This window comes from Cuculus canorus, chromosome 1 (genome assembly GCF_017976375.1).
Source record: "Cuculus canorus isolate bCucCan1 chromosome 1, bCucCan1.pri, whole genome shotgun sequence".
NCBI classification, from domain to species: Eukaryota; Metazoa; Chordata; class Aves; order Cuculiformes; family Cuculidae; genus Cuculus; species Cuculus canorus.
In genome coordinates, this window is record NC_071401.1 from 175885634 (window position 1) to 175906283 (window position 20650).

Consider the following 20650-nt stretch of genomic DNA (forward strand, 5'->3'; position numbering starts at 1 on the left):
TACTTGCTAACAGCCACTTCATGAGGATATTTGCAGAACATCTGGATAGGTTTTTTTAGATGGAGAGAGAAATGTTAATGTTCAAAATTGCAGTATTTTTAAAATAAAACTTAAACCCAACAGCTTTTTAGGAGAAACAATTTGCACACTGATGAATTGGGGCATGTTCCCATCAAAACCAACTTTCTGTGCCAATGTTTGACGGAGCATATGGGTAATGACTGCATACTTGAGTCATATATATATACCTTCCATTATGAAGTTTATTTTTAATCAAAGTAAATATATTCTGAAAGAAAATTACGGGAAGGCTGAATTCCCATTTTAAAATTCCTGTTCATTCCCCATGACTTGTATGCTCTAGTCAGATTTCAGGTGGTATTAGCCTTTTAGGTGAATGGGTATAAATAGCAAAAATGGGTCAGTGTAGGTAAATGTCAGTCTGGCAGTCTGGGAGAAGTCTCTGGAGGTTTACTGTTCAGCTTCTTTTCCCCTGCAGCCAGCCTGATACAATTGAACAGAGTTTACTGCTCACAAGGCAAAAGGCAATATGGTAGCATACAGTGGGGGGCTAGGCATTGTTAACCACTGAGATAAAATGTAGTATTTGATGAAATATGAAGTGGATTTTGAGTATTGTGCCTTTGTGTGAGGGCTCAGTAAATACTGAGACACACCAGTCGGTCTTCAGTTTTGTATCCTCCCCCAAGGCAAAGAAGAATCGAACCTACTTTAATAAGGTTTTCTTGTTACTTTGAAACCAAACGTTCAGTGAACTGCTGTGAAGGGGTCTGTCTGAAAGTGTACTGGCTGTGGTTCATTAGGTAGCAGAAATGGGAATTATGGGATAGTAGAGATCGCGTTCATTTATTCATAATTTCTGTATGGAGCATTAAAGATTTTGCTGTGGACAGCCTATATAAAATGTAAAGTTTATCTGCAAAGAGCAAGTGTTACAAATTTAGAGGATAAATAGAAAAAAAAAATTTACTGTAACTGCAAATCTTACCATATAAATACAGGTCTACTGTTGTGCCTGCTGTTTGATCTGAAGTCTTGCTGATAGGATATGATTTTATTTCAGTGCATCTTCGTGTATTAAATACTTTATTTATTTTTTTGTCTTTAATTTGCATATTTTTTGTAGCCCAGAAGACAGACCTGCTGGAATGAGTGCTTCAGAACTAATTTGTTCAGCACACTTCTCGCCAGTGGTATCAGTGAAGAATCCTTTTTTAGCTGTAGAAATGACTGGTTAGTATATACTAGTGCTTAATTTAAACTGGTGGGTTATATGTTATATATAACATATATATATATATATATACTGTATGTAATATATATATTATATATATGTTATACTATTGTAGGTGCTATAGTTCGTTCTGCTTCTGTCTGTATATACTGCTATGAAATGTTTTGAACTATGGCTAGGTTTTTGTTCCATGAAGAAGAGCAGTAAAAGGATAAACACAAATGTTTTAAAATGAGTATCATTAAGTGCACATCCCAAATTTTGTTGTGTGTACAGAATTAAAATACTCAAGTATGTGCTTTTAATCTCAGTGATCAGCATTAATAAATTTTATTTTTCACTCATGTTTAAACTCCTTGCTGAATTGAAGCTTTGAATAGGAAAGGGTTAGTTCTGTTACTACAGCAGCAGTTAGCAAAACGGTTAACAGTCAGTATTCTGTTTTGTATCGGAAGCAATCTTTTCTGTGGTTCTTGTCTCCAACAGGAGCACCTTAAACATATACGAAACGATTTTGCTTGATGAGCCTAATACTTAAGAAGGGGTGTAAAAAAAATATATTTTTTGGTTGAGAAGATGGAAGAAAAAGACAGTCTAGAAGAACGTTATTTTGATAATATGGCCTAATTAAAAAAAAATATTCTCTATATGTTTTCAGTAGTCTGTAAATGAAAAAAAACTTTGCCAACAGTATTCATTTGTCAAGGATGCAGTTTCTTGTCTTTCAACTCTCCAGAAGACACGTTTCATCTCCTGTTTCCCATTCTGCCTGCCTCATTTATTTAGGACTTACGTTTACTGTGGCTGCTTTTTCCCTCTAAACAATAACCATACATAGTTTCATCATGACTGTTGATGAAAGTTCTAATACAGTTAAAAGTCATTGATAAAGCAATTATTGAAGTACCAGAATGTCATAGTACAGAGTTAACCTGTTGTATGAAATTTGTACTTCAGTACAGAATTCACAGAATTCAATGCAACAATCAGACAGAAGAGACAAGAGCTGGAATTGTCCTGTTCATCTGTGCTTGCTAGAGTTGAAAGGTATGCATTTTGTATTCATAGTGCAAACTATTTTAATCTAATACATCAGGTTTGGAATTTAATTAATTCAAATTGCTGTTTAGATATAAAATTTGTTTGATCATAAAACTAAATAATGTTTGCATGTAACTTGCTAATTCTTTACATATTTGCTGCATGCCATTTTTATGTCAATAGATTTTTTCTGTATGTCTTAATGCTTTTTTGATGCTCATGACAATCATAACTCTACCAACTTGCGCATCTTTGTCTCTTTTCACATAAATGCAAGTTTAAATGTATTTTCAGTTTGGAAGTTAGTATTCATTGTGCTTCTTGTCTTATTTCTTAATGATCAAGCAAATGTAAAATTATTTCTAACATCAATGTGATTGTTTCCCTTTCTTCCTCCCCTTTTCTGTCCTTTCTTGGGTTGGTTCTAACACTTCTTTCTATAACCATTTATAAATGAATGCTTCTAGAAAGAGAGGAGAGGAGGATTCTACCAAATGAAATGGAAAATATAAAATGATTTTTCTCATCATTGAGCAGATGTATGTTAAAATATACATATATATAAGGATATTTTCATGGCTATAAAGCAGAAGTGTAAGAATAACTGATTTTTAAAATAAGACAGTATGAAATTGGTTCTATCTATAATCTTAATTTTGCTACATATCTTGTTACTTTTTGACATAAAGCCAAAGCTATAGACAAATGAGCAAGAAAAAGAGATTTTTAATTATAATTAGAAGTTGCACATAGGATTTAAATAATTTAAATTTTTTTTTGCATGTAATTTTCCTTATGGAAGGTTTCATTCCAACTCAGTAATAAGTTAAAAATTGTAATCTCTGAGTTCTGGTTTTGCCCAAGGTTCGTTGAGGGAGTCTGAATAAATATGTACTTATTGTGTATGTAAAAAATAACCTTTACTAAATTGTTGTGTAGGCTTTCCCCCCCTCCCCCGAAAAGTCTATTCTACTGTTGGAGGACTAAATCAGCATTTGGAATTTGTTTCCAGGAAGTAGACTGTTACAGTTCTGTATTTAGCTTTGAGGAAAGCCAAATGTGTATTGCTTTAACATAGCATACCTTGTTCAAACTGTTTTACTAGATGAGGCCTTAAAATAAGCTGGAAATTATAGAAGAGAAGGAAGGTTTTGTTTTCTATGTCAGCTTTGCTTTTCTCTCCAGTTGTGGTGAGGTTGGAACTGTCATGGTTGCCTAATGTTCTGGGTTTGTGCATTGTTTCCAAAATATGCTACAAACAGCTAAAACAGCCAATGTTAATCCTTTTATTTTTCCAGAGTTCCTTTAATATCTTACGGAGCGGAAGCTGAGACCTTCCTTCTCACTTCTACTACAGTGGCAGGGACAGTTCTTCCAACAAATATCAGGCCTTTGGAAAACTTTGGTAAACTTTTTTTTTGTAAGTTTTTTTCATAGCTCACGTGGAGTTTTGTTAAAATATGAACCTTGGAAATCAAAGTACAGCATATAGTTATAGTTAACAGGAAAAAAACCCCACCTTTCAATGCAGTTTAGTACTATTTCAAAATTTAATTCTGAAATTAGAATATAGAAGATGAACCTGCACTCCAGAGGAAGTGTAATTCTGTTTCTAAGTTCAACATTTTCTTTTATGTTACAAAATCTTTTCCTGTTGTTCAATGATAAATCTCATTTTATTACATTATTAATTGTTTGACACATTTCAATGGTATATTCTGCAGTGTGAGAGACAAACTATTTCCTGACAGAGACGTGTAGTCAGGAAACAATGCAGTGTATGGATCTCTTCCAGTTTGTCTGCAAACCCTACAGGGCTAAGAAAGGTGCTCAAGCTCCAGGTCTGTCAAGAATCTAGCAAAAGAAAAAAACTCAGAATGAATTGCCTTCCTCCAGTTGCTTTAACAGCCTCTCCATACTCGACAAGAATGTAGTTTCTTTTCCAACAGGCTGCACAAGTTCAAAGAAGTAAAAACAAAGGAGTGCTGTTTTATAAGGCAGAAGATAATACCTTCTTTGAATTGGGAATTATACTACTTTCATTTGATTATTAGGCAAAGAGATAAGAGATGTGGGTCTATTTGCTTACTAAAATTGCGAGGGAGTATGTAGACTGCTAGAAAGAGTTAAGTAGTGGAAGATCATGAAAAAGATGTTTCACTTTTTTTCTGAATTCTTGTTGAAGATACTTATTTCACTGATGCATTCCCCAGTGAAAAATCATTAGAGTCCTTCCTCTGGCCTTTGATGTTTCGAGATGCGGATTAACTTTTGCTTAGCCATTACTCCTTCTATTAGTAATGAGTTTATATGTTAGCTCATCTCTCTTGACTTCACCTTCCTACATAGAGTCAGGCTTTTTTGTTAATATACACTAGAAGCATTAAAAAAAAACCAAAAAAACAAAACCTTTTTTTTCTCATCAGAAAAAGATTATTAAAATAAGCTCCAAATTTGTTCTTCAGTATACGCGATGCTGTAATGTAAATTGCTGTTGATAATATCAGCGACTGATCTGCAAATACCAGTAATGTCATCAACTCCTAAGGCAGAACACGGAACTAAATCTCTTACGTTGTCTTTGGAAGAGGCAGGAGACTTTGAGTCTTGACAGCAAAAGGAGAGGAAGTTATTTTTTCAGATATGTTTGTTTTCAAATATGTTTGTTTTCAAATTTATATTTAGAACCAATTTTTCTCATTTGTTATCTTGATTATGTAAGCATTCTGCTTCTCTTAAAGATGTGATTTTGAAATGTGAAATTGAGCTAAGAGGATACAACATTAAATTCTTAAGTTATTTTTGTGTATTTCCATATGTTCTCACCAAACTTAAACAAAAGTTCAGATGTTTACTGTAATACATTACTTATACTGTGGACAAAGTGGAAAGCAGACGTCAAGATTGAATCTTAAAATATTGTAGTATGTTGACACTGAAAATTTAAGTCATCTTTAAGTTTGACTTGAAGGCTTCTTGCTGGTAAGAAGCATGCAGGAAGTGTAAGACATAGTCTTTGAGTTTCCTTGTGAAACTCGGAGATGTTGGATGTGAAGTTGTCCCTTGAGGATTTTGGTCACATTCTGTTGAGTGGGTGTTCCTTCCCCATTCAGTTTTTGTGTGGTGACTGAGGAAAAGACAAGACAAAAGGTAAGGACAAAAGCAAGGAGAAATGTAACCTGAACACCATTAGAGGTGGATGGCAGATATATGTAAAGGAGAAGAGAGCAAGGCCTTCTCTTACCGGAAGTATGAGAGATGAAAGAAAAGGCAGAAGTTGGAGGAAACAAGGGACACTGGGACTTTGTAGAAAGGTAGAGGACAGGAGAAAGATTAAGAAAACACTGAAAATATACACACATAAAAGTAAAGCAAACAGGGTCTTGTGATCCTTATTAAATTGTGCCTGAAAGATGGTCACAAACTTCTTTATTTTTACGCACACCCCCCACATCTCTTGGTCACACCTAAAGCATACAGTTTTTTGTCAAAATAGCAGTTGACAGTTGTTTCCAGGGTTGTGCAGGGAGACACACAAATATCAGTGTTGTAACTGTACTGTCTGAATCTTCCCTGTAGATGATGCAGGTTTTTAGATTCCATTACATTAAATAGTCTTTTTATTAATTTGACCTGAAAATGTATTGGTGAATCTACAAATATTGGTTTGGTGTTATGCAGTTCTTTTGTGATAAAAATATTTTTAAATAATGATTCAGTGAACTGAAATGCCTCATGTTTGATCTAAGTCAAAAGTTGGTGAAGCTTGTCTGTTAAAATTTTAGAAGTAGTCAGGAATGCTAAAAAGAGGCTTGTATTTCACAAGTACACTTAGAAAGTATCACAAAAATAACTTGCCCTTTAATTCTGTCAGGATTCCCATGTTCCATTTGTAATCTGAATTTGTATTATTGCAGGGTGATTCCTTCCCCATTGAAGAATATCATTGCAGATATTGCATATTAACAATCTGTAATGACATATGACTGTTTTCCTGGCTATTGTGATATGTTTGACGATGTAGCTTGTCTGAGATGGCCACATATAGCTGAAAAACTGCTGGTTAGCCACTGTGAAATCATTTCCTAACAAAATTACCAGGGAGACTGTTACAGTGGCTACCTCAAATAGTGCTAGTCACCTGAAACTCCTTTGGAAGTTCTTTAACACACACACTGTTTTCTTCTAACTACATGGCACTTTTTGTAAAATTGATAACGTTAATTAACTTAAGTGATAATTTGATCAGTGGACATCCAAAAACCAAAACTTGGTGGGTTTATTTCAAGTTTAGCCAAATTATTGATTTGACAAGGGAAGTCAAAGGAGGTGATTAGAGTCCTTTTAAAAGCTAGTGAGGTGCTTGTGGAGTTACTGCTTTAAGGTTCTCAGATGGTAAATTTACATTTAACAGTGATAAGTTTTTGATTCTGCTAACAAAGTTTGAAGTGGTAGAAAGAGGGTCTGTTTAAGAATACATTTAACAATTATTTTAATGCAGTGGAAGCACGGGGAATAACATTACGCAAAGTGCAAAGTTAGAGTTAAGAGTTTGTATGGCGTGATAAAGCTATTGCAAAATCCTTAGAAATTAATCTTCCCTAGCAAGCTTCTACTATTTGTATATGAAGATGAAGCTGTAAAAAGAACAAATTTAAACATCAAATTCCTGATGCTTTCTAACGTGTACACAAAGTATGAAACATATTAACCGACATCTCAGTAAATTAATTCAGTTCTGAAGTGAGTATTAAACTCAAGTATATTTACTTAAATGTCACTAGTCTTTAATTCCTGAGCTGCCCTTCATAAGCTTTCATAGGTGGCAAGAGTACCGTCTGTTCCCTTTGTGGTGAATATAACCTTTAGCTTTCCCTACAAAGACTTTTATCAGATTGTGGGGAGCGGGAAGTACATTACTGTGATATCCACACAAGGGGTGCTGTGCTGCTGTGTGCAGCTTAAACCTACAGCTATAAGAATGACCTTTTCTGGTGCCTCTAGGCTGCCCCAAAACGTGTATTCCTGAGGCTTTGCTTCCAACAGGCCTGCATTTTAGGGTGACAGGAACTGCTACGTACTGACATTGTTGTGTGGTTAGTTCGTTACTTTTCTAATAGTTTAAATACTGACTGTCTATGAGCAGCAGTATCAATATTAGTTTCGTTGTGAATGCTGTTACTGACCATGTAGCCATGCTGATACTGCTTCTATAATGTGTGTTTAGGTGTCTGACTTTTCAGTTTGTTAGCTTGAGTCTAGTTCTTTGAAGCAAAATATCTGCAATGAAAATAAATGCTATGGCAGCGTTTCGTGCTAAATCTTTAATTGCGTTATTTTAGGTTATCTGTTAAATGGGTCATTTTATGTTCTTAACTGTGTTTGGATAAATGGTTATTAACAAACTTTAATGTAATCTGCTTTTGTTAGAATCTTTAAGCAAAGGATATGCTGTTGCCTGTACCCAAGAAGGAGAAGAAAAAAAGCAAGCTTCTGGCTCATCTGGCGCTAGAGGAGGTAGAAGGAAATCAGCTAACACTACTCCTAGAAGAAGATCTGCACGAAACAGTAAAAACGAGACTCTGGGTCAGTCTCGGACCTCACCTTGTTCAAGCAGTTCTGCATGCAGTGCCTCTGATGGCAGTAACTCATCTCTGAGTAAATCTCCTTCAGAGTCAGAGAAGGCTCCTCCGAAACGAAAGTCTAGAAAGATTGTTAAACAACAGACACCTGTAGTTAAAAAGAATCTGCGAAGTTCTGCACGTTCTACAAAACCATCCAGTGATTCAGTGGAAGATGATGACATTGCTGAATCTGAAGCAGTTCGGACGTTAGATAAAGAGCAGCAGTCAGATAATGAAAGCAGTAACACAAACCTTCCACAGAAAAATAATGCAGAAACAGAATCTGCTAATGGATTGGAAAGCTGTAGTGAACATGCAGAAGTTGAGGAAACTACAGGAGAATGTGACAAAGATGAAGATACTTCAGGTGACACAGATGCAAGTTTTTCTGTCCAGGAGCTTTCAGTACTAACTTCAGAGAGAGAAAGTCAGGAACTTGAAGCAGAAGATGTTACTGAAAAAAAGGTAGAGCATAAGGATTATGACATTTGTGAAAATACGCTGGAACAAATGGAAACAGTAGCTAGTCCCAGAGGTGATGTGTGTGACCATGCGGCTGCTGAAAAAGTAGATCTGGCATTGTGTAGTCTTCAAAATGAATTCATGGAGAAAGAAGAAACTTTGACAAAAGTAGATCAACCCATAGCTAGTCCAGAAAATGAATTGTTGGAATATACAGAACCTTTGGGAAAAGATGAGGCGTTAGAGAGCACCAGAAGCGAATTGCCTGAGATTCCAGAAGCCATAGAAATAGACAATTCTGAAGCTGAAGAAAAAACAGCAGTTGACTGTGGAAGTACAAACAGTCAAAACTTAAAAACTTTTCAAGATGAAGAACCAGATACATTAATAGACAATGCTTCTATGGTCAGTACATCGGAACAATCCTTAAAAGAGAATGCCATGCCAGAAAGTGAAGAGGGTGGAACTTCAGAGTCGCCGCCAGCAAATGCTGAACATAAACATTTTGGTGAAGATAACAATGAAATGATACCAATGGATTGTGACTCATTTTGCAGTGACCAGAATGAACCTCAGATTGAGCCATTACCACCAGTTGAAAGTATAGAGAAAGTTGGAGTGAATTCCTTACAGTGCGACGTGGGAAACTGTACATCAGTGTCAGGACTTCCTGATGAAAAAGATGGAACTGTTCCTCAAGAAAGAGAGTGCCAAGCAGAACTCAAAAAAGATAAAAAGACTCGAACTAGAAGATCTAGATTTCACTCTCCATCAACAACTTGGTCTCCTTCTAGGAGAGAGGGCAGGAAATCTCAGTCACCATCTCCTAAAAGGGAGATGGCCAGAGACAGGACGTCACGATCACCCAAGAAGGAAATTGTGAGGGAGAGAAAGAGATCCTTATCTCATTCTCCAAAGAGAGAGACACTCAAAAATGAGAAAAAAACACCATCTCGATCTCCCAAAAGGGAAGCTGTCAGGGAAAGCAGGAGATCTTCTCGATCAAGAACTAGGGGTTCGTCTCCAAGGCAAAAATCTAGATCTCAAAGCAGTGACAGAGATAGTCAAAGAAGAGACCGTGACAGAGAAAGAAGAAACAGGAGGTGGTCTAGGTCACGGTCACGATCCAGGTCGAGATCGCGATCTAGGACAAGAAGTAAAGGTTCTTCATTCTCTAGAAATGAGAGGGACAGTCATTCACCTCGATGGAAAGAGAGATGGACAAATGACAGCTGGGGGAGTCCCAGAGGAAATGATCGATACAGAAGAAGTGATGAAGACAAACAGAATGAAAGTCATAAAAAAGAGGACAATACAGAAAAAAACAGTGATGAGCAGTGTTCTTCAGACAAGTGGAGGAATGATTGTCCAGACTGGGTAATGGAAAGGATAAACTCTGTTCCTGAAGCCAGGAACAGAGAGAGAGAGAAACCACATTGGGAAGATAGCAGGCATGATAATGCAGGGCATTCTTGGAATAAAAACTTTGGTTCAAGTTGGATTCCAAATCGAGGGAGAGGTCATCGTGGTCGAGGTGGCCGTGGAAGAGGTAGTTTCATGTATGGAGACCAGAGTGAAAATCACTGGCAAAGTAGAAAACCTCTCTCAGGGAACTCAAATGGTTCTGGGAATGAAACTTCAAGGTTCTCAGAACATCAGCCATACAAGCGTAAGAATGAACAAGATTATTCTTTTGATACACCTGCTGACAGGTCTGGATGGACATCTGCATCCAGCTGGGCTGTAAGAAAGACTTTACCTGCTGATGTGCAGAACTATTATTCAAGAAGGGGACGCAATTCATCAAGCCCGCAGACTGGTTGGGGAATGAGACAAGAGGAAACAGCTGAACAAGGTATTTCTAGTTTTCTAGAGTTTTCTGGAGAAGAGAAGACTCCAGAGAAACCTTATAGCAGCCCTCCAGTATTTAAAGGCAGCCTCCGAGAAGGCTAGAGGGGGACTTTTTACAAGGGCAGGTAGTGATAGGATGAGGGGGGATGGCTTTACATTGGAAGGGGGAAGATTTAGATCGGACATTAGGAAGAAACTCTTCATGATGAGGATGGTGAGGCACTGGGACAGGGTGCCTGTGGAAGCTGTGGATGCTCCATCCCTGGAGGTGTTCAAGGCCAGATTGGATGAGGCTTTGAGCAGCTTAGTCTAGTGTCAGGTGTCCCTGCCCACGGCAGAGGGATTGAAACGAGATGATCTTTAAGATCCCTTCCAACCCAAACTATTCCAGATGATTCTATGACTGAATCTATGATTGTGTGTCTGTGCATCTGAAGAATTCTACTCAAATCAGTTTCTCTGCAGAGAAAGTCATTCCTCTTCATGGTTACATGTCATATCTGCACATCTTTTAAAAAGGGTAATTTTCTTTAAGGAGGCTTGCATTTTCCTTTGCAGACCCACACGGTAGATTCTACACGTGACAAATCACTCTTCAAATGCTTAAGAAGTTCTAGGAAGATTTTTAAATGTCAAACCGCTACTTTTACTGTATTTCAGCATTAAAACTCCCCCAATGCCTCAGTGGAAGTCTAATATTTTTTACTGTTTTATAGTTAAAAGATAACTGTCCTGACGGAAATAAACTTAGATAGAAAGTGAGTTAACTGTGGGTAAGATTGTGGGTGACTTCTTAGAAATTCAGAATCAAATTAATGCTCTGAGACGTTAATATTCTTTTGAGACACATGTGAATTGTATTTTAAAATTATGAAATCCAGTTCTGAAAGCAACCATGCTTGTACTTTCGCATTTTCTCCTTGTTTTCTCTCTTAATATTTTCATCCTTTACACCAGTAGTTTTCTCCCCCTTATCAGAAACAACTGCATCAGTGGCTTCTTAGTTTTGAGACAACTTTGTCAGCCTTCAGTGTGCTGCTGGCAACATTTGTCAGACCTTTAATTGAAAGTATGGTGTGATTTGCAGATTTTATTTTGCATAGTTCAGGAACAATCACACTGTTAACATTCACTTTTGGAATCTGTGTTCAGCTGAGAATAGTACAACGGTCTCTCAAAACAGATTAGCTGGGTTTCGCATCATGGCATGGTCCTGGGTGACACAGTCCCCCTGGACAACCTGCTTTTGCTGCCCATGCTTGAGCAGGGAAGTTGGACTAAGCAACCTCAAATAGGTTCCTTCTGACCTCAGTGATTCTGTTATCCTGCAACCTTCAAAAAGGTGATTTGGAGTGAAATGTAAGGGATTCAGTCCCAGTCCTGTGAATTAGACGACAGTGTTCTTCAAGGAAGGGATTCTGAAGGAAGGACATCTGAATTATAATTGCTGAACCATTTCTCAGAACCAATCTCTTGACTTTTGGAAGGTTTGCTGCTTATATCTAAATTTTAATTCTTGGCTTCTGTTGGAGATGGAATAAGATACTAAAGTAATTTTTTAAATTAGTGCCGCCCCGAGAGGTTATTTTTAGTTGTAGTCTGTATCTGTTGTACATTACAGGGTTTTTGACACTTTCCAAATACGAACATCTTAGAAATTGGTTGAGGATGGTTTATTATTCAGTGGAAAAGAAAAAAAAAAAAAGCAGACCATTCCTGTAGTTCCCAGAAATGTACAGTGAGCATGTGTGAATTGGGCGAGGAGGGGCAAGGAATTGCATCTGTGATAAGGTGTGACTAGCCGCCTGCAATTGCAGAAGCTGGATAGGTTGTAGTGTCTTCCTGCTCTTTTGTGAAGAATTACTATTTCATTATGATGAAACAATTTATTAGCTGTGCTCTAGGAACAAGTACAGAAAATGGAAATTCAAAATGCAGGCTTCCATAGGAACCTGAACTTTTTAAACTCAAACTAGCATTTGGCTCCATGTCATGTCTGGTGATGAGGGCTGTGTAATAATGTAATGCAGTATCTTTAAAATATTCAGATTACGGAAAGCTTTTGATACTCCATGCTTCATTAAGAGTTTAGACACTTGGCTCCACTTCTACATTACAAAGTAGAGATTTTCTACTTCACGTACTGTTTTTCCTTTTGATAGATCCAAACCTCAAAGACCAAGGCAACCAGCAAAGTGATGGTTCTCAGTTACCAATAAATATGATGCAGCAACAAATGAATGTAATGCCACAAGTGAATGCACAGCACCAGCCGATGAATATGTTTCCGTATCCGGTGGGCGTCCATCCTCCCATGATGAATATGCAACAAAATCCTTTCAACATCCACCCTCCAGTGCCCATGCATCTCCCTACCGGAATGCCTCTTATACAGGTAGCTGCTCCCACAAACTTGTCTCAGGGATTACCTCCGCCTCCACCTCCACCCCCACCATCTCAACAAGTCAACTACATTGCTACACAGCAAGATGCAAAACAATTGCAGGTATGCTTTATCAGAAGCCATGGCAAGAGCACTATTGAAGTCATATCAGGGTTTCTTTTATTGAACCATAGTTTGGATAAATCTATACTTGCAGTTTCTTTCTCTTGCCTGTTTTCTTCCACCCCACACCGAATTTACCCATGAGGATATGGGTTGTTTTGGGGGCTTAGAGCTTTTAAATAAGACACAACACCATAACTTGGACTTTGTGGAAACGGTGTTCCAGCTGGTAATGGAACACTAAACAATTTCGTCAATGTTGTCCATTACCTTTTCATTCTAAGAAGTGCTCTGTTTCCAAAACTAAGTTTTCCCCTTCAAAACCTGATTTTAAAGATTTAGGAAATGCTTATATCCCCTTTCAGCAGCCTATAGGGAAGTGACCCCTGTTGCAGTTCTCATGCCCCTGGGGTGTATTAGCAGAGGAAAGTTATCAAGTACTGCATGGCACCCATTTGCTCCACACTTCCATCTTCCAGCTGTCATTCTCAGTGGCTTCCCTACACACACATTTTCTATTCTGCTTAATCTTTTGAGCCTTTTTGTTAATAACTTCCGAGCTTTCTTTGGTGTGTTTTACTTTACCCTTCTTGCCTGATTCTGCTGGTTTTGTATACCCTGTTTGAATCATAACTCTCGCTTAACTTCTCCAGTTTCAAAAAGACTCTGCTGTGCTTGGGGCAGCTCAAATAATCTTTTTGTCCCTTCAAGTTATCCTAAAGCAGCCTTTGTGTATGTGAGCTCCTCCTGTAGCCAGCTGTTTATATTAAGAGCTTTTATATGAAGGAAAGGAATAGGAACAGCTTCCAGGAGAATGCATGGATCTGCGAGGAGATATAACACTGCATCTGTGATGTATGAAGGACTCTTGAGGGTTTGACCGAGGTTTGTGCTTTTCTTTTGTTGCAGGCTTCCTATTCTAACCTAAAATACTTTCCTCTTCATTCCAGGTTGCAAAAGTGTCCCAGAACAATGGTTTCTAATCCTCTGTTTTCATACATCTTCTCTAAAGATTTGAAGTGAACTGATAAATGACCTACATTCTTTTCACTTTCAGCTGCTGTTAACCATTCACATTCGTTAACTTGGGGAAAAAAAGGACTTAAGTACTAAGGGATATACTGAGTGGGGTTACAGGCCATATGAATACTTTTAATACTCTGCAGGGTAAAACAGTAAGGTGCTATTGGAACTAAAATGCTGGTAGATCACTTGCTGATTTGATTAATGCCTGCTGTCTCTAATTAAAGTATTTTAACAATTGGAAATTCAGTAGGTTTAACCTCTAAAAATATACAAAGTCAGAATGTAGGCTACAAACCTCTGTGAAATATAGTATCTAGTGCAGCAATAAATATGTTTCTTTCAAAACTGAGTATTGCTCCGAAGTGCGGTTATCTGTTAGTAAAGCCTGTGTTAAATCTGTTGTTCTTACCTGCTTTTGTGGAATGGAGTCTGTGAACCTGAATGCTCTTGGGTGCTGCTGTTTTTCCTTTGAGCTTTCACTGAGCGAGTCCTTAGTAGCACAATAGAAATTACTGGATGCTGCAGGACTCCACCTGTCCTTCCTGTTGAAAGGAAGACGATGAGAGCACACTGATGAGCACTAGCGTACTGGTTAGTAGCAGCTCAATATCTGTGTTCTTTCCAAGGAGCTCAAATTCCCTTTTCATTATTTTCCATCTGGATAAATGCAGGTGTGGAAAAAGTAATGGTGATTACCTGCAAAAAAAGTAGCATTCAGGGTAGCCTGCTAGAAACATGCTGGGAGGATGTGATCTTGGCTTTTGCTAGAAATTGCCTCTGTCTGAGGACAGAAACCTACTTAATTTCCCAGTTCCAAAGTATAGAGCCTGCGGTCTTTTGGCGGTGTATGGAAATGCACAAAAAATGGCTTTACCTGAAGAACAGCCCATGGTGCTTCAACCAGCATTTCACCTCAGATGGACTTGTAGGTGTGTTTACATTTGAAATTCATTTGCAAGTTCAAGCTGATAACAAACATGAAAGTAAATGTTTGCAAAGCAGCGTCATTGTGATGCCGGAATGAAAGCATGGTTTAAGGTAATGTTTTGTATGTATGTTTAGGTGCTGATTAAAAAAAAATATCATTACTCCAGTGTACAAACCAGGGCTTCCTGCGCGTTCCTGTGACAAGTGGGGAGGTTCTGCAGCCGTGAACTTACTTCCCTTGTGCTAACACACACTCTGCACCTGTTTGCAGGATTCATTGTTTGCTTTGCCGCTGAGATCAGACCAAGAATCTATCAACTACATTGGAGGATGCTTTACTTTTCAAGCTTTATCTTTTTTCTCTTTGAGTAGATCCGATATAATGTGTGTACCTTCCATGTTAACAGACAGTGTGGAAATCAGCTAATGAACCAAAGCACGTAGTGTTGATGTTCTTTCTATAGCTTTTGAGAGTTTAGAAAGGCATGTTTGCATGCTGAAGGATGATGTATTAATTGCTGATAACTTTTTGAAACAGAGTATTCCAAATGCTGCTCATGTAAGTAATAACATGAGTGCTCCAGCCTTGCCTGCTCCAACAGCAGTCCTGGGAAATGTGGGAACAGTTCAGGGACCAAGTTCGGGTAATGCAACGTCATCAAGTCACGTCAAGAGCTCTAATGCAGCTGTAAAACTGGGAGAAAACAAAGCAAGTGTAACAGTGGAAGCCAGTGCAGATAGCTCGAAGAAAGACCAGGCAAGTTCAAAATTCAGGCTATATTTGTGTACCATCTTATATATTTATATATAAAATACATATAAACATTTTTATATATTATATATATAAATTTTGATACACTAAATAGCAAACTATGACAGTACCCCTTCTGTGTGATGTATTTGGTACCATCATGTATGACTTTTGTGGCAGCTGCAGGACATAAACTAGCAAGTTGACGCTTTAATGTAGCTTCCTTTAAAGCAGCACCATTATGAATATTACTTTAGTTGCTGTGGTATGACATTCTGTTCTTAGTAAAACACAGCTCTCATGAAAGCTGATGTGTGAGCGAGGAGAGCATGGTTTTGTAGTCTTTTGTAATTACGACTTTACAGAAAAAGTTTTTTATGATTGGTAAAGATACATATGCAGGCAGTGAAAAATAACACTCGTTTGGTTTTTTTCCCTCAGAAATTGTTAATTCAAGAAAAAGCAGCACAAGAGGTTAAACTAGCCATTAAACCTTTCTACCAAAATAAAGACATCACTAAGGAAGAATATAAAGAAATTGTGCGGAAAGCTGTAGATAAAGTAAGTTGATCTCATAATCTGGAATGCATTTCCACAGAGGTGGTGTTTGGGGTGGATTTCTTAATCTTGTGGGAAAGTTGCTGTTAGTTGCTGGGAAGGGGAACAGGAAAAGCAAAAATATCTTCATCTTCATCCATGGGAGCTTTCTTAGCTCCTCAGAACACAACTCTTTCATTCCGTGAGAGTTGAATGGGAATTCAAAGGTATTTGGGAAGCAATTGGCAAGTACTAAGAGTTTCCAAAGTTTTTCTATCTGAGATAGAGAAACCTGAGGTGCTTGGAAAATAAATAATGTGGAACAGTGGCAAATCAACAGAAATTATTCAAACATTTGTTTTTCTTTAAAACTGTTGTAGGTCTGTCATAGCAAGAGTGGAGAAGTTAATTCTGCAAAAGTGGCAAATCTGGTGAAAGCGTATGTAGACAAATACAAACATACACGGAAGAAAAATCCCGAAGAGGCAGTCTCCTCTGAAAGGAAATAGAACATGTTTTCAGTTTTTAATTTTATTCCTTCCACAAAGTGCAATTTCAACATGAACCGTTAACTGAAAATTGTACATGAACAGGGATTTGAATCTGGTTTTGATAAAATTATTTTTGAATGTAGTATATAATGTTTTGTTCTAAAGAAATATAGATCTACAGGGCAACTTCTTTATTCCTTTTTTAAAACAGATGTCTAAAGAAAAAATAAGGGTGTAAAGAAGAATCATTAGGAATGTACGATTGTGTGGATACTTAGATGTACAGCATTTTGACTTGAATAACTGCATTAAATTAGAAGCTTCTATCTGAGTACCTTGGTTTTGGAACAGGTATGTACAGTACATGTAATCGGTCAGATTAAAGTTTTTCTTTTGATTTCTCCCTAATTATAGCAAAGATAAGATAATGTATTGTCTTGACAAATATTTCTAGTGTTAACTGCACAGGCTGAATGCAGGGGTCACGATGTGTATATAAAAAAAGCACATGGTGTTGTCTGAACAGGGAACTGTTTAGATTTTAAAAAGAAAAATCATGAACAGTAAAATGCAGCACTCGAAAGCATGGGCGCTGCGCATCTGTTGTAACACCAAATAAAAATTATGCTGCTTGGTTTCGTTTGTGACGTTTTTCGATTTGTTTCCAGATAGTGGGATGAATTTGAATAGCTTTTATGTGCTGAAAGCCCTCAATCACCACACACTGAAGACCTCAGTTCCTGTCTAACCCTGCTGTGAGGTAGTAGGGAGTTAGTGTGCCAGAGCTGGATGTCCAGAACCATAAACCGGTTTCTTCTTCAAATAAAATCAGGGATGCTGGAATTTGTTATTAGGCTTCTGGTTTATCAGAGACCACCAGTTGTGCCAATCTTAGCCATGGTACTTTTCTTTGTTATCTAGGGACTGTAGGGTGGATCACCAGACTGGTATCAATTGGCCTAAAGTCACATGTGACAGCTCTTCTACTTCCCCAAGCACTTTTATTTAGGGAGGTTATATAGAGAGGTGTGAGGTCATTGAATGTGCTAGGGAAGAGTAAAACACTCCAGAAGTAAAACCAGTTTTATTGAGGTAGCAGCAGGAAGGGTTGGTGAATCACTGAGGTCACTGCATGCTCCTTAGAGAAAGAACAGCTTGTGATCCCTTTGGATTTGAGTGGAGAAGGAGCCTTACTTTGAGATGAAATATTTTTTCTCATCAGTGCTATTAAAATTTCAGGTTTTCCGCCCTCCAGTCCTGCCCAACCTTTGATGTTGGCTCAGCCTGGCTTCTGCTCCAGCCTGAGGCCCCTTGCCCAAAAGCACAAATAAACCATTTTGACTGAAAGTATCAGTCAGATTTTCTGAGAAATTATGCCATGGTAGCCAGCAGTTCCCAAAGTAACTGTTCTTGCCAGAAAACAGTCTTACCTTTAAGTAACTTTTGCAGTAGCCTGAGGATGCAATTAGGGATACGCAGCCCTGTACACACACGTGATTACATGGAGGTATATGTGTAAAAACTGTGGTGTTTGTCACAACAGTTGCTCACTTGGTTTTAACTCTAGCCTTCTACAGACTTCATGAAGCATTTCACTGTCTGTATTTATTCTTGTGTGCCTAAAGAAAAACACTGTGTAAATTAGAGATAATACTTTTTCTACAGTCAAGCCAGTTTTTAGAATTTCCAAAATACTCAGTTTTGCAGTGTGGTAGCGATTTGTGTGATCTCTTGAACTATTTTAAGCTAAAATTGGTTAGCACTTTTTGAGAAATGTTGTAGCAAATCGCTATGTCTCTCCTGGTTCATCATGCCGTGCGTACTTATTTTTATTATATTTTTCTTCTCTGAATTTTTGGATTTTAATGACTTTTTATATCTTTTTACTCTATATAGTTGAGCCTCGCTATAAAGCTCCTTTCAGGAGCCAGATAAATGTTTTGTGGGGTTTTTTTCTCTTTTAGAGGAGAGGTAGAAATACAGTGGGGAGGAGCAATGGAGGACTTATTCTGAGAGGGGAGTCATTAATGTCTGTTCTGCAGCTCCTGGCTGGAAGCTAAGCTGTCACTTGCTGCCAGGCTCTTGGGGCAGTGACTGTAGTGATGCTCCACTGTATTTCAAAACATAATGAAGAATATCAGAGTAGCATGTGATCAGTAACTATATTTTTTACAATTAAATACTTCAGAACTTATCAGAAAATGTGCAGTTCGTTACGATTTCTATGTTGTTGAATTAAAAAAATTGCATTGCCTTAATACATAGACTCCTATTTTTCCTGAAAAAGCGACAAGGTGTCTGTTGGTGCAACTGTCTAAGAAGGCACGTGCTTTAACCTTGTGGTTGTGTTTTTTGTTAAAGTAGTATGAAAGCTGTACTTCTATTTATTGAAACTCCTTGTACTGCAAGTCCCAGCCTGCACTAGCACTGAAGGCAGAGAGATGGCGACGCTGCGCCCCCTCCGTGCCTCTAGGGCATCAGTAATTCATTCAATCCAAACTGCCTTGAGGAAAATGAGTATGGAACCGTGTACCTCCTCTGAACTTATGCAAATCAAAAGGGTTTTCCTTGCACTCCTACTGTCTCACTGTGCATGCTGCTTGAATGTCTCATCCTAAATCTGTACCTTAGCACAGTGGCTGTCCAAAGTCCGCAATACCGTGTCTGTAGCATAAGGCCGGAGTGCTGTCTACTGAAAAAATACTCTTAAAACCCTAGTTTTCTGTAGTGCTTAACAGTTTTCTAATAAATTCATTTCACTAAGCTGTCAGTAGTCCGTGTTTGGTCTTAAAACAATTCTCGCTCAAGTGGTTTAATCTAGAAAGCAGTGTGATGACTATTTACTTCTCTCCATATGTGTATTTAACCTTGCGCTCTGTTGCCTGGGCTCTCCCTCCTTCACATCTTGTTTGTTTTGCGTCGGTCTGTCCCCCCCTGTCTGTCTGCAGGTGCTGCAAGCTGAAGAAAAACAAACGCATGTCGCAAAATGACCGTTTACCGCAAGTGCCGCGGTGGGGACGCTGGTACTGGGTCTGGCAGAACGTTGTGGGCTGGGTGTGTGCTCTGATCTGCTGTGTGGACCAGACAAGGGCAGTGCTCAGACCAGCCCGGCCTTGTCCTACACCGTGGAAGTGCAGGAAGTGCAGATCAGAACAGGGAGCTTCACTGAAAGAGCCTGGGGGGGACAGGAGTACCCCATATCCTACTTTCGTTGGGAGCTTTCCTCCAAGCATCACTTTACTTTCTAGGATTAACCCCACTGTGCTTTCATGAGGCGTCTCCATAGGGGTGCAGACACCATCTCACGCAGCCTGTGGGAAGGCCTGCTGGCCCTGGCTGGCTGCTCTGGGAAAGGCTTGGTCAGAGTTGGGTTGATGTGGCTGGGTGATAACATCCATGTGGTCTGGGCCAAGTCTCCATGGCCAACTCCATAGGAACAACTCTACGCAAGGACAGTTCTGACCCTAAGACTAATGGCTCCCTGTGGAGAGTTGTCCCACAGAGTTGTTGCCTTCAGAGAGTTGTCCCTTCCCCTCTCTCTGGGGGGTAACTATAGTCTTACCTTGATACTGCTCAGATGGTGTCAGTTCTGTCTGTTTGCTGTCCCTAATGGACAGACGTGTGGCCTTGGGAAGGAGCGCACCGCAAAGGAGCGAGGAGGAGGAATTAAGGTCAAGGCTTTAGTGGTTTGGTGAGGGTGTTCAGTGAGGAGAGGGAGGCTCGGAGGTGTCGGATCCTTGAGGTGAAGTCTTCAGAAAGAAGAGTGCTCCCAGGCGTGACCTGCAGCTCTGAACATCTTGTGAAGCTGAGCTGGTGAGGCTGAGCCAGGAAGGGGTTTGTCAGCCGCGGTGAGTATGACCTTGCCTCAAGCAAGCAGGTACAGCTCTGCGGTGGAGCTGAGGGGAGACACACCGAAGGATGTTATTTGCAAGAAAAGATTGCCTTGAAGAGGAAAGTAATGTAAACCAATCAACTGCAGTTAATTAGAATTAACTGCTAAAGTTGTAAGCCAGTTGTATTTCGAATCCTAGATCATCCAGTCCAACCTCCTTGCAGAAGCAGGGACATCTGTAACTAGATCAGGTTGCTCAGAGCCCAAAGCAGTCTGGCCATGAGTGTTTCCAGGGATGAGGCCTACGCTCTTCCCTGGGCAACCTGTGCCAGTGATTCACTACTCCT

General features: G+C 38.8%; 1 protein-coding gene across 4 annotated transcripts in view; it reads left to right on the forward strand.

The window, feature by feature from the left end:
- The window catches only part of SCAF11 (SR-related CTD associated factor 11), a 46943-nt gene extending 28318 nt beyond the window's left edge, over positions 1 to 18625 (forward strand). For 3 of the 4 annotated variants that reach the window (XM_054074482.1, XM_054074458.1, XM_054074474.1), the window contains 8 exons: positions 1148 to 1254; positions 2213 to 2302; positions 3595 to 3701; positions 7727 to 10237; positions 12396 to 12739; positions 15231 to 15449; positions 15885 to 16004; positions 16361 to 18625. In XM_054074482.1, the coding sequence (XP_053930457.1) occupies positions 1148 to 1254; positions 2213 to 2302; positions 3595 to 3701; positions 7727 to 10237; positions 12396 to 12739; positions 15231 to 15449; positions 15885 to 16004; positions 16361 to 16489 (3627 nt within the window). In that variant the 3' untranslated portion in view covers positions 16490 to 18625. The remainder of the gene's footprint in view (positions 1 to 1147; positions 1255 to 2212; positions 2303 to 3594; positions 3702 to 7726; positions 10238 to 12395; positions 12740 to 15230; positions 15450 to 15884; positions 16005 to 16360) is intronic. The other variant, XM_054074463.1, reaches the window with a different exon arrangement.
- Positions 18626 to 20650: the final 2025 nt, after the last annotated feature.